The 13,622-nt window shown below is 43.0% G+C and overlaps 1 protein-coding gene across 1 annotated transcript in view; it reads left to right on the top strand.

The window, feature by feature from the left end:
• FHIP1A (FHF complex subunit HOOK interacting protein 1A) overlaps positions 1-8,279 on the top strand; it is a 327,619-nt gene extending 319,340 nt beyond the window's left edge. Inside the window, exon 13 of the mRNA XM_040418540.1 lies at positions 5,990-8,279. Within this exon, the coding sequence (XP_040274474.1) occupies positions 5,990-6,195 (206 nt within the window). The 3' untranslated portion in view covers positions 6,196-8,279. The remainder of the gene's footprint in view (positions 1-5,989) is intronic.
• The last annotated feature ends 5,343 nt before the right edge of the window (positions 8,280-13,622 follow it).

A 13,622-nucleotide genomic window follows, 5' to 3' on the forward strand; every position in this document is an offset into this window, starting at 1 on the left:
GTGCAACCGGAAGACCTCCCTGGCAAAAATCGTGGCCAACTCTTGTGCAGAGGGTAACTTCTTGAGAGGAACACAGTGGCACATTTTGGAAAACCGATCCACAATCATGAGAATGACCGTATGGCCTCGGGATGCAGGGAGGTCCACAATGAAATCCATCCCCAGGTGTGACCATGGGCGCTCCCCGGTGGCTATGGGTTGCAGAAGGCCCAACGGAAGGTGCCGAGGGGACTTACTCTGGGCACAAACGGAGCATGCCGCTACATATGCGGCGATGTCGGAACGTAGGGAAGGCCACCAGAACAGACGTGAAACAGCCCAGGACAGCTGATTCTTTCCAGGATGCCCCGCGGTCTTGGAGTTATGGTAGGTTCGCAACAACCGAGTGCGCAACTCCTCAGGCACAAAACATCTGCCGTTGGGTCTCCCAGAGGGAGCACCAGATTGAGCCGCCAAAATCTGCTCACCCAGGGGAGAGGTCAGGCTGGTGCGAATGGCGGCCAGGATCTGATTCGGAGGTATGACCGAAGTCGGAATCGACTCCTCCCTGGACAGCTCGGAGTACTGCCGTGATAAGGCATCCGCCCTGATGTTCTTGGAACCGGGTAGGTAGGAGACCACGTAATTAAAACGTGACAAGAACAGAGCCCATCTGGCCTGACGTGGTGTCAATCTCTTGGCCTCAGAAAGGTAGGTCAGATTCTTGTGGTCCGTCAGGATGAGAACCGGAACCACCGAACCCTCGAGCAAGTGCCTCCATTCTTTAAGGGCCTGCACGATGGCCAATAACTCCCTGTCACCAATCTGATAGTTGCACTCCGCGGAAGACAGTTTCCGGGAGTAAAACCCACAAGGAAGCAGAGGACCCTCTGGTGTTCTACGCTGAGACAGAAGGGCGCCTACTCCCGTCTCAGACACGTCCACCTCGAGGACAAAGGGCAACCCAGGGTTGGGATGCGACAGAATCGGAGCCGACACAAAGGCGGACTTTAGGGCCTCAAAAGCTCGGATGGCCTCGAGCGGCCAGACCTGGGAATTACTGCCCTTCCTGGTCAGATCCGTGAGAGGCTTGGCCAGCATGGAAAAGTCCCTGATGAACTTCCGATAATAATTGGCGAAGCCCAAAAAGCGCTGCAGGGAACGAAGACCACTGGGCTGGGGCCACTGTAAGACAGCCGAAACCTTCTCAGGATCCATGGAGAACCCCTCAGCGGAAATGATGTAACCTAAGAAGGTTACCTGGGATCGGTGAAATTCGCATTTCTCAAGCTTACCGAACAGCTTGTTCTCTCGTAACCGTTGCAACACTCGTCTGACATCCAGAATGTGGGCCTCCATGGATTCAGAATATACCAAGATGTCATCCAAATAGACTACCACACACTGCTGCAACAGGTCACGGAAAACATCGTTGATGAATTCCTGAAAGACTGCGGGCGCATTGCACAACCCAAAGGGCATAACCAAGGATTCGTAATGACCGGTCCTGGTGTTAAACGCGGTCTTCCACTCATCGCCCGCCTTGATCCTTACCAGGTTATATGCCGCCCTCAGGTCGAGTTTGGTAAAGACCGTGGCCCCTTTAAGGCGATCGAACAGCTCGGAAATCAAGGGTATCGGGTAAGCGTTCTTGATCGTGATGCGATTGAGACCCCTGTAATCGATGCAAGGCCTCAACTCACCGCCCTTCTTTTTCACAAAGAAAAATCCAGCCCCTGCCGGGGACGAAGATTTGCGAATGTGTCCGCGTGAAAGCGCCTCCCTCACGTACTCCTCCATGGCCTCATTCTCCGCTACCGACAGTGGATAGACTTTGCCACGAGGAGGAACGGCACCAGATTGTAACTCTATGGCACAATCGTATGGGCGGTGCGGAGGTAGGGCAACCGCGCGCACCTTATCGAATACATCCCGGTACTCCTCGTATTCAGGAGGCAACAGAGAGTCCGAGGAAGTACACAGCAACTTGACAGACCCATGGATGCAACTAGCCCCACACTGCGGTGACCACGAGAGGATCTCGACCGATCTCCAATCGAAAGTCGGATTATGCTTCTGGAGCCAGGGGTACCCCAAGACCACCGAGTAGTGTGGAGACGAAATAACCTGGAGGCAGACCGATTCTCTGTGAACGGCACCAATGGCTATCCCCACTGGAAGGGTCTCATGAGTCACGTGTGGCGGCAGAAGGGGTCTGCCGTCTATCGCCTCAAGAGCCAGTGGGGAACCTCGAGCCTGCAGAGGAATGGAATTGGCGGCAGCGAACACACTATCAATGAACAAACCACCAGCACCAGAGTCCACCAACGCCTGGGTCGTCACCGAGCCCCCGACCCAGGAGAGGACAACAGTGATCAGTGGTTTGTCAACACGGGAAACCGGGGACGAGGAGACTCCACCCAAGATCTGCCCCCGACAGGATCTCAGGGTACGAGCGTTTCCCGGACGGTTCGGACATGCCAACCGAAAATGCCCACCGAGACCACAGTACATGCATCGGCCCTCGCGTCTCCGGAGTGCCCTCTCCCCCTCGGACAGGCGAGCAAACCCCAGCTGCATGGGTTCACCCCCAGACAAGTCATCCCCAGGAGGCGTGGGAGGAGAGGGAGGCACGGGTGGGACAGCAAACGTAGGCACCAATCTGTTAGAAGACCTCCGCAGGTTCTCCTTAAAGGAAGGTCTCTCCCTGAGTCTGGTGTCAATCAAAATCAGGAAAGAAATAAGAGACTCGAGCTCAACTGGTAGGTCCTTAGCTGCAACCTCATCCTTCAAGGCATCCGAGAGACCATGAGAGAAAGCAGCGACCAGAGCCTCATTATTCCAGCCCACCTCTGCTGCCAGGGTACGAAACTCAATGGCGTATTCAGCTACGGATCGTGAACCCGGTCTGATGGACATAAGGAGCTTCGCAGCAGAGGCAGCACGAGCCGGCACATCGAATACCTTCCGAAGAGAAGCAACAAAACCGAAAAACTCGGCAACCACCGGATTGTTGTTCTCCCATAAAGGGCTGGCCCAGGCCAAGGCCTTGTCCGAGAGCAGCGAGATCAAGAAGCCCACCTTTGATCTCTCAGTAGGAAAGGCATGTGGCAGCAACTCGAAATAAATGCCCACCTGGTTAAGGAAACCTCGGCACTGAGTTGGCTCTCCCCCAAAGCGCTGTGGAAGAGGGGCAGAACCGGTCATACCCCGAAACACCGCAGGCGCAACAACAGGTGTCGGGGTAGACTCTGGCGCAACAACCGGAGCGGCAGTAGGAGCGAGCCCAGGAGCGACAACCGACCCATCGGCAACGGGAGCGAAATGAGCCATGCGTTCAAGCAGGGTTTGCAACGCCACAGCGAACCGACCCAACAGGTGATCCTGCTGATCAAGTCTGGCAACCAGCGTGGGTAGCGAGGATGGCCCTGTACCGTCAGAATTCATGACTTGGTCCTAATGTCACGGAACCATGAACCAGACGTACAACAAGAGATAAGTGAAAATAAGAAGGCTTTATTGAAAATAAAGCTGTAAAGCAAAAGTCCAAACGGATGGTGAAACCGAGCAGAGTCTTTGCGAAGCCAGAGGTCAGGAACCAGAAGGGTAGTCAGACGAAGCCAGGATCAGGAACCAGCAGGGTAGTCAGACGAAGCCAGGATCAGGAACCAGCAGGGTAGTCAGACGAAGCCAGGATCAGGAACCAGCAGGGTAGTCAGACGAAGCCAGGATCAGGAACCAGAAGCAGCAGCAGTCTTAGAAGCATGTGAACACAAGAGGACCAAGCAAGGAACTGAAGCCACAGACCTCCTATATATATGAGCTAGGCATCCAGCTCCTCCCAGGGGAAGGAGGAGCCGCAGGGTGGAAGGCTACAAGAAACCCAGGATCCAAGATGGCCGCCAGCACATGTCAAACGAAGGAGAGCAGCAAGCAGGTAAGACCATGACACTGCAATCCCGTGCATTTGAAAGTACGGGCGATTGATTGTGTCATGAAAAATATTAGGTGCGGCATTATAACAAAAAGATTGGGACAACTCGAGTGTAAGTGGATTTGGAAACTGAATACACTACACCCGGGTGGCCTAAATGAGTCCACTGGTTTCTCCTCATTTTTGTAGGCTTAAGGGGTCACATGGGTCTCCACACCCAGGAGTTGGCGCCATCCTGGAGGAGACACAGTATGGGTAATTGTCCTATGTTCCTGTTTTCCATTTATGAATTTGTGCATATGCACTTTAGTGAATAATCATGTTGGATGAATAAGGACTGTATGTTTCCTCCAGTGATGTCGTCCCAGCTTAATAAGGTTTTCCCTCAATTAAATATTGCATTTTTTTCTTGTTAGAACACACAAAACATTTTCTTCAACTAGAATAACGTAAAACAAAGGATCATATTCCTAGATATTGCTGATACATACTGTACATGTTATGATGCCGCCTGGTGCTTTTTTTCCATTCCTTTTATAGGTCCAGTGGTGGTGAACATACATGTCCAGTAGCACAATTCCATTGCCAGCATCTTCTTGTACATGTTGGGAGGGTATTGTACAGGCCAGCCACTAAAAGCAGCTTGTTCTCTCCAACATTGGACACATTAGATGGATATTTTGAGAGGAAATCAAAAGAACACTAGGGGGAACCATAACAAGCTTTCGACAGTAATTTCTAGACAAATGAGCAATTTAAGAATTATCCCAACTAAAAAATTATGTTTACAGAACTACTGTCTTTTTACTGTTGTGTTGCTACAGACATTTTTGCTAAAGTGACAGGAAGTGTAGCCATATTGTTTGGGCATAAGCAAACTATTTCAGGCACAGGGCATAAGAAACAACCTCCTTATTACCTGATTACATTTCTTAAATTCTGTCATGTAGTAGTGGCCTACAGTACTGTCTAAGGTGACTAGGTAAGGATAAGCTTTATGCTGTCTAGTACATTTATCTACCAGTATAATACAGTGTTGCTTATTTAACACATTGAGGAAGTCATCTACAACTCATTCTACTGACATTCCTATAAATGTTACCACTGTATGTTTACTTTCAGTAACAGTGTTCACAATTTTTATGCAGCATTAAATATCCTTGCTTGTTGGCAACACACTGCCCAATGTAGATGGTGGATGTGCTGCTGACGATAATGAAATGGTATGTCTCCGAACTATAATATTATGGTCATTCGGCCATATATAGTGCTGATGATTGCTCCATGTAAATGGAGCTAAATGAGCGCCAATCAACTTGCCATATTATCGATTGACACTCATTTCGTTCCATAAGTCTCCCTGTGTAGCAGGACCCTCATAGTAGAATTAAATGGGTTGGCCACTTTCTGGTTACTGTTGACCTATATGTTTGTGAGATGATTATACAGCACTTACTAATATAGCTTTTGTCGATATTCTGCACCATTTTCTATATTTCATAAGGTATGTCGCCTTGTTTACAAAGTCTTTTGTCTTGAGGTCTTGTCCATAAGATGGCCACTGATGGAGACAGGCAAATCATCTCCACGTGATGTCTCCTCCAATCAAATACACTGCACCTGCCATCTGTACTTGTTCTGCTAGGTGTAGTGCAGGAACAGTGTGGAGAAGACATCACATGGAGGTGAGCTGCCTGGTCACATGACCATCCATCAGCAGCCATTTTATGGACAGGACTTCTGTGTGGACAGCACAAAAGACTCTGTAAACGAGGCAGCATAACTCATGAAATATAGAAAATGGTGCAGAATTTGAACAAACGCTATATTAGTAAGTGCCATGTAATAATTTTACAAACACATTGGTCAACAATAACCAGAAAGTGGCCAATCCCTTTAAGATAACAGGTGTAAATTAGCACATTAATCTGTCTGGGGTCATATGGTGGGTCATAACATTTAATTTAATTTGTAATTTTTTTTACACACAAATGCTTTATGAGTTACATGTAACATGATGCAATTAGTCTAATTAAGCCTATTGGTCTAATAACTGTTACAATTTTTTTTTGACAGATAACATACCAGGGACTGGAGACAAAGAAGTGAGTTTACATGCTGGAGTACAGAGAAATAAGCTAACGTCCCCTCTTTGTACAGTCTCTACTCGCGCTAGAAATGCTTTGCTTGCAGCAGCCATATTTCCAGAATTCTTAAAAGAACTTGCAGCTCTTTCTCAACAACATTCTGTGTTATATTATGTGATCGGCGACTGTTTTTAGCACTTTAGTATCTTATGTAGATTTTAAGTATCACTTTACAGGTTTTATGTTAGTTTTTGTTTTAAACAAAGAAGATCTATTTTCTTAGCGCTATTATGGTATTGTGATAAATCTTAAGATACTTTTTACTACTTCCTGTAATACTTGATAGAAAATGGGCTTTTTTAGTCCTGGTTACTGTGGTGCTTGTACCTCCTATGTGGGTTTACTATTAATGGGTCATATTCTCATATTGTAATGGTCTATGCCTCTGTGCTTTATTAACCATTTAGACACCGTTCACATCTATGTTGTGGCCTCCATTTACAACCAAAGTCACAACAGTGTGTGGGATCCTCAGATTTCGAGGAGTTGTCTTGTAATTTTCATGAGAAAAATAGCTAATGTGGATCAGAGACTCCAATGCAGATATAAACATAGCCTTACAGAGGTTGCCGTATCAGAGACAACCCCTTTAAATATGGAAGCACAAAAAGCTGGTTCTTCCATCCAGATGGCTGCTACAGGAGAAATGTAGTATTACATGGTGGCCATCCTGTTAATACAAGGATGGTTTGAGTCCACCAGAATGGGAGCCACTGTCATAGAATGGCTCTCTGTTGTGGGTCCTTAGTGGGGTGAGGAGGACCTACTACAATGTCCATATGTGCTAATAGGTGTTGTCATGAGATAAACCCTTTAAAGAGGTTGTATATCTTGTACTTAATTTTTCTAAACTTCTAGACCACATAATGCTCTATATAGAACAGTTAGTCCACAGTGCTAATCATGGCGTGACTGTTGTCCATGGACAATTTCTAACAATTACCATTATGAAGTTAGAACTGTACATGCTATATTAGATTTACAATATTTATTACAAATTATAGAACCACCTACAAGTAAACTACATGATATTATAAAAATACTATAGTACTTCAAATTAGTTCCATATCAAGGCAGTTTGAAATCACATTTCCACAGAAGACTCAAGTGTTTAAGTAACTTGTGTGTATCCATAATCTAGAGAGAATGAACACGTACGAGGAGAATGTCTGATATATCTGATGGAACTTGCTATTACAATCAATTATGTGCCTCTAAAGAATGTGCCGCACTTTCCCAAGCATGTTCATAAATACTCTGCATGACTAGAGTAACACAAACCAATCTGCAATTCGCTTCCCTGTTTTGAGGAGCATCAGTTGTGGATTGGATGTAGCAGACCACTAAACATGGTTCTGATATGGGAACACTATGATCTCATGCACGTAGTAATCTATGAAAATATATTCCTAACAGCAAGACTAGAATACTGTGCTGTGTTGGGGGCCTTTTCTCACTTGCTGACTCACTGTATGCTGTACTTAGTCTGTTTCTTTTACCTTAATGTATAACTTTGCAAGCATCTACAGGGCTTCTCTAGTAGTTACAAGAAATGTTGCCATTTACATTCAAGAGGGAGATGCTGAGCTTGGGGACATATAGCTTTCTATTGTTTTACTCCGTATATTTGTATAAAAAACTACTTATATGCTGCCATAGTTTAGGTCTGAGCTAAAAAAAAAAAGAAAAAAAACAAAACAAAACAAAACTCACCGGTCGTTCGGTTCCAACGCCAAGCTACCTTCTCCCCACTGTATTGGAGGTCACTGCTGCCGGCCAATCAATGACCTCAGCAGTGATGTGTGCCGCCATTGCTAAATTTGTAATGTATTTTTAAGATAATATATATAATATACAATGCCTTTTTCTCCTTTAAACAAGCTTTTTTATATCTCTTCTCTCTCATTGCAGCTCACTCCTCCTCACCCCTCCCCTCTCCATAGACTTCTATGGGCAGTATGTAATCTAATCATGCAGTGAGCAAGCAAACAATGTTAGTTTAGGAGGGGCACATTTTTCTATAATAAAACATACTGCAGTTATTCATCTGTTCTACTGATTTATGCAAAGTTTGTCAAAATGAGAGTGACCACTTAAGATGAAGAGTACAAATTTTTAAAGCAGCTTCCAAACTGAAAACAGGCAGGGAAGAGAAAGCTAATGTATTATGTGCTATCTGTATACTAAAATGGAGGAAGCTTGGGAAAGACGTTGAGTAGTAAATGGAAAAAGGTAAAAGTAAAAAAAACTAGCTGCATTATTAAAATGGCTATTTTTCCATCTGATTTTTAGCTCCTTTGATGCTGAGTTATACTTTCATTTCAAAATTTGGACTTTTTTGGACTATTATAAATTGTATAATTGTGCAACACGTTTTGTTGTCCAATGAAAAAATAGCCTCAATTGTATATAATCAATAGATTTCTGTCAAGAACCGCTGTATATCTCTATACCATTTAGTCAGTGCCAAATTTGATTGGCATGTCTAACTGACAAGAGAGAAAAATCTAGTAAAAAGTGATGTATACATAGTGGATACTACTCCTCTTCATCTACAGGGAACAGTGTATAACATATGGACCAAAGTATCCAAGGCACACCATGGCTGCCAAGAGTACTCTCTTGTTTGGGCAGGTTTGCCAATATTGCACTCAAAACCTGTTTGAGGTCCTATCAGTCTTGCTTATTGTGGTATTTACAATGTACATTGACTTTACTGCTTCTAGGGCAAGAAGTTATATTGCTTCCTGCCATTTCATAGTTAACCTTTCAGGATCACAACGATTTATAAAGTTCTATATGCACTGAAGCAAACTGATCATAAATGTAGATAAATGTGGGGCCAGTATCACTGATTAGGGATGAGCAAAAAACTTTGTTGTAATACTGTACGGAGTTCCCGCCCTGTAAAGTATTAGAATGTATTGGCTCCGATGAGCTGAAGTTATTAATTTGCAAAGTCATATGAAACTTTGCGTAATAACTTCGGGAATTAATCATTACTGTAAAAAAAAAAAATTGGTACCGAACTCAAGAGTTCATCCCATTCACTATACTGAGTAAATGCCCTCAGCTATTAGATTGAATGATTTCTTACCTACCTTTTCCTACCTAAGCATGTCACTAGGATATAACGTAATTTGCTGATAGGTGACAGTAGGCCCCTGTGAAGCATAGCAGCTTCTGATTTTTCCTTGCACATTGCCACCTAAACGTTCAGGTGTTGAGTTGATATTGCAGCTCAGCCTCATTCTTTTTAATATGGTTGTGTTGCTTCTTTGCACAGCCTTAGTGCTATATAGAGTATTTTAGAGCAAATTTGATTCTCATGACTGGTGGGGGTCTCTGTCAGACTTAAGCGATGGGAAACCCCTTTAAGTTTGTGATGCAATCTTGAACCAAAGCCAGAAGTGTATCCAGGGAGGAGCAAAAGTACAAGTCCATTCTTTATATTTCACATTTATTTCAAGTCCACTTCCAGCTTTGACATAAAAAAACTACGTACAAATCGGTTAAACCATTCTAAAACTGCATATAGAATTGTGGTCCTAACATAGCCTGCTCAGACTCTACCTGCTACCTTCAGTAATTACTCAAATTTATTAAACTTTTCCCAATGGAGTAATTATATGTCACAAGTTATTGCATCAAGTGGAAGCAATTTTGGTTATGTCTTTTTCACACAAATTCATGCATCTTTCTCTTCATTAATTCGCTAATGAATTCCAGAAAATGAACACCGAAAACCTCTTCATGATTAAAATCCTCAAAGGGAACACAATATAGTTCCCTTATGATTTTTATGCAAATAACAGTTACCTAAATGACACTTCTGCAAAAGCTCAATATTGAAGAAAATATTTTGTAAAGAGAATGTTTTAAAAAAAAAAGTCATTGTATTTATTTGTAATTATTATTTTTACTGTGGCAAAGACTTCATACTCAAGTTAGCCGCCACAATCTCATAAAGCTTTACTTTTCAAATCAAATTGAGTAATTTTTTAAAATACCCAATGAATCCCTTGTTTGGACTGCGGCCATCACTCAATAGTTGCACCACAAAAACTCTCCATGTTGGCCTGTCAACCTGAGCTGCCACCGTCCTATACTCTCCAATACTCTCAGTAAACTGAAATCCTGCAAAATTCTGTATGTTAGCATCCTGTCGAACAAACAATAAAACATAATATAATAAAAAGTAACAAAAGCTGTTTATGAAGATGTATATGGGATGTTGTACAAATTTGTGAATAAGTGGAATTTTCCTGTAAGATTTGCACCTTGACAATTATTTGTGTTTCTTAATATTGTGTCCCTTCTAGTTGAACTTTAGTGCAATAAACTGTGGCCTTACAGTACATATGTGCCTTAATAAACATGCATATTAACTTGACGTCCATGTGGTGGTCATCATGATGCACGTTAATCCTAGATTTTGCAACCTGTTCATCATAAATTTTAATCATATAAAGGCGAAAGGCCCAAATTACACCGTAGTGCTTCAGTCTGGATGTTTGAATGGCTGCACACTATTCAGTATTAGGTCTTGCTTTCATGAGTGATATCCAAGCAGGATCTGAAAGGGTATTCCAGCCTAAAGCCTCTAACATCTTTCTGCTGGGATACTGTACATATTAATTGCTAGTACAACTGCACCTCAGCTGCTGAACTATGGCTAGGTGGAGTTTGAATGGAGCATGTACCCTGTCGCTTCATTCACAGTTCATAGCAAGACCACTGAATGTCCACACAATTACATGTGTAAGTCGGCAAGCAGGTTAATCAAAAGGAATTGCAATTTGTTGATAAAATGGTTTTTGTGAAATGCGAATACCAGCACCTATCTTAAAAACAACCAAATTTGTGCTAAACCTAGTCCCATAGACCCACCCATACAATGAGCCTTATTCAATGTGTTTTGCACAAAATTTCTATAACTTTAAGACTCTAGTAATTAAAAGAAGTCTGTCACCAGAAAATTCACTGGTACAATACCTTGTAGGGATAGCGCAGGTAAATGTAATGATACTAGGGATGAGCGAATCATATCATATGAAAAGACTCGTTCATCTGAACATATTTTTAAGTCTGTGAGGGAGCGTCCCTATACAGCCAATTACAGTAACTAATGTGCCGGCAGATTAACATTGTCATATATCTTGTGTAACCATCATTATCTCGTACATGCACAAATTATATGATTAACTAAATGAATCAGAGACTGTGCATGCGCTGCTAAAATTTGTTAAGCGGCGCATGCAAATTAATGGATGCTGATTTGTCTCACGTGCGTGAGATTAACCAAACCGTATAAGATGTGTGGCCATAATCTGCCAGCAGAGGGAGTATCTTGAGATCGGTGGGGTTTGCTCCTTAAAAAGCGTAAATTCGTTCAGATGAACGAATCAATTTACTAATTCCTAAATGACACCTTTAATTTACCAAACCCTTGTTTTTTTACTGGAGAAAAAGTACTTTTAAGCCATAGGCAAATTAGCAGGGTGGCAAGGAAAGGCTCAAGATACTCTTTGCAAACTTGATCCTCCTGCTTCCTTTGCCAGCCCCTTCCTCTCCTTCCCCAGTTTCCTGTATAGTCATCTTACCCGTGCCTGACTGAACACTGAATTTAATGGTGACAGGTTCCATTTAAACGGTTCTACCACCTGTGCATAATCTGAAATGTCTTACATATAGATACATGAGGAGGTCACCTCAGCTGGAAAACCCCACTGATATCCTGAAGAACTGGACACTGAAAGGTGACAGCACAAAAAAACTGTGAGCGTTATGGAAACTTGCCAGTATGTAATTTTGTGGCATTCTGCATGAGGACACTAAAGGTGGCCATGCACATTAGTCTAAAAATGATCAAAATGGATGATTTCAACCAAAATGATCGTTCGTCAGGTGAAATTTAACAACTAATTGTTTTAGCTGACTGATAGACCATTAACGTCCAAAAAGAAGTTGGCTGCATTTGATAGTTTGAGGAAATATCTTTTGTTCAAAGAAAGATCTTTCATGGACAGTATATATTTGAATGTTCCCAGATACTTTAAATCTTTTGGTTTCATTAAACATGTATGGCCAGTTTAAGCAACTGTAATAGACAATATTGGACTAAAATGTGTATGCCCATGTCTGTGAAACAAACATTCACCAGATGATTGATTGTTCAAATGCTGTTCAACCATCAACCTACTTCTATGTCTAATGTGTATGGCCACATTTAGGCTGGGTTTTCATATACAGATTTTTGGTGCAGTTTTTGAAGCCAAAACCAAGTTTGAATAATAAAGGGAGAGTAAGTATAAAATAAATACACCAATAGAGAAGTAGCTAGCATGCATGGTTATCTCTCAGTTTTGGAATCTATTTGTTTAGGACATTAGTTAGGGGCTTGGACAGTACTGATGTGGCCTTTTAAAATCTCAGGGTGATATGAAAGAAAGCTAAATTAGGGAGATACTTGTTATGTATTTAGATATCTTATCTAGGGTGGATGTGTATTTATTCCCTCTGTGTACTGGATTCTGCTTTATTTTTGCACACTGTGTGTCCTGCATTATGTATAGTAAAAATGTATGAAAAAATTGGTGTCTTTTATTTTTGTAGACCATGTACTGTACCTGATATTTAGAAAATCAAAGGGGAAATTTATCAAGTCTGTACAATTCTAACTTTAAAGGGGTTTTCTGAGACTTAATACTGATGACATATCCCCAGAATAGGTCAGTATCTGAACCCCCGCAAATCTGCTATTTGAGAAGGCAGAGGTGCTTGCAGTAGCGCCATGGCGTTATCACAGCTTTCCCTAGGCCAGTGACACATTCATCGTTCACCTGGCCTAGGAGCTGCTGAGCACTCAAGCGAATGGGGCTGAGAGCGATACAAAGCATAGCCGCTATTCAATGTAGGGCACTGTGCATGGTAACCATGGGGAAGGCTTAGCGTTCACAGGAGCATCGATGCCTTCTCAAACAGCTGATCGGCAAGAGTTCCGGGTGTCCAGAGGATCGTGTCATCAGTATAAAAGTCTTGGAAAACCCTTTTAGAAAGTTGCAAATATGGCTTTGAGATATTTTGGGCTTATTTGCACAAATATTTTACAATATTTTGCATCTTTATATCACTCATTTAAAGGGAGTCTGTCATCAACATTTCACCTTTGTAACCCTTCCCATAGGTTTCTAGCATCCTTACAGTTAATAAAAACGTTACCTTTAGCATCAATCCTGGACTTATAAAACCGGCAAAAAACATCTTTGTAACATATGCAAATGAGGGCTCGCAAGTGCCCAGGGGCGGCGTTACCCTCGTAGGTGCCCTGCTAGCTCAGCCTTTTCTTCGCTTCCCCCCGCCCACCCATCCTTTCTCTCTGACCGCCTATCTACTAACTTGTTGTTTCGCCGAGATCCCGCGCCTGCGCACTCAGTCCGTCGGCCGGCGCATGCGCACTACGATGCCCATTCCTTGTATGGCATCACAGCCGGCGCATGCGCATTAATTACTGTGATGCCGTACAAGGAATGGGCATTGCAGTGCGCATGCGCCGGTCGACG

This window comes from Bufo bufo, chromosome 2, assembly GCF_905171765.1.
Source record: "Bufo bufo chromosome 2, aBufBuf1.1, whole genome shotgun sequence".
NCBI lineage: Eukaryota > Metazoa > Chordata > Amphibia > Anura > Bufonidae > Bufo > Bufo bufo.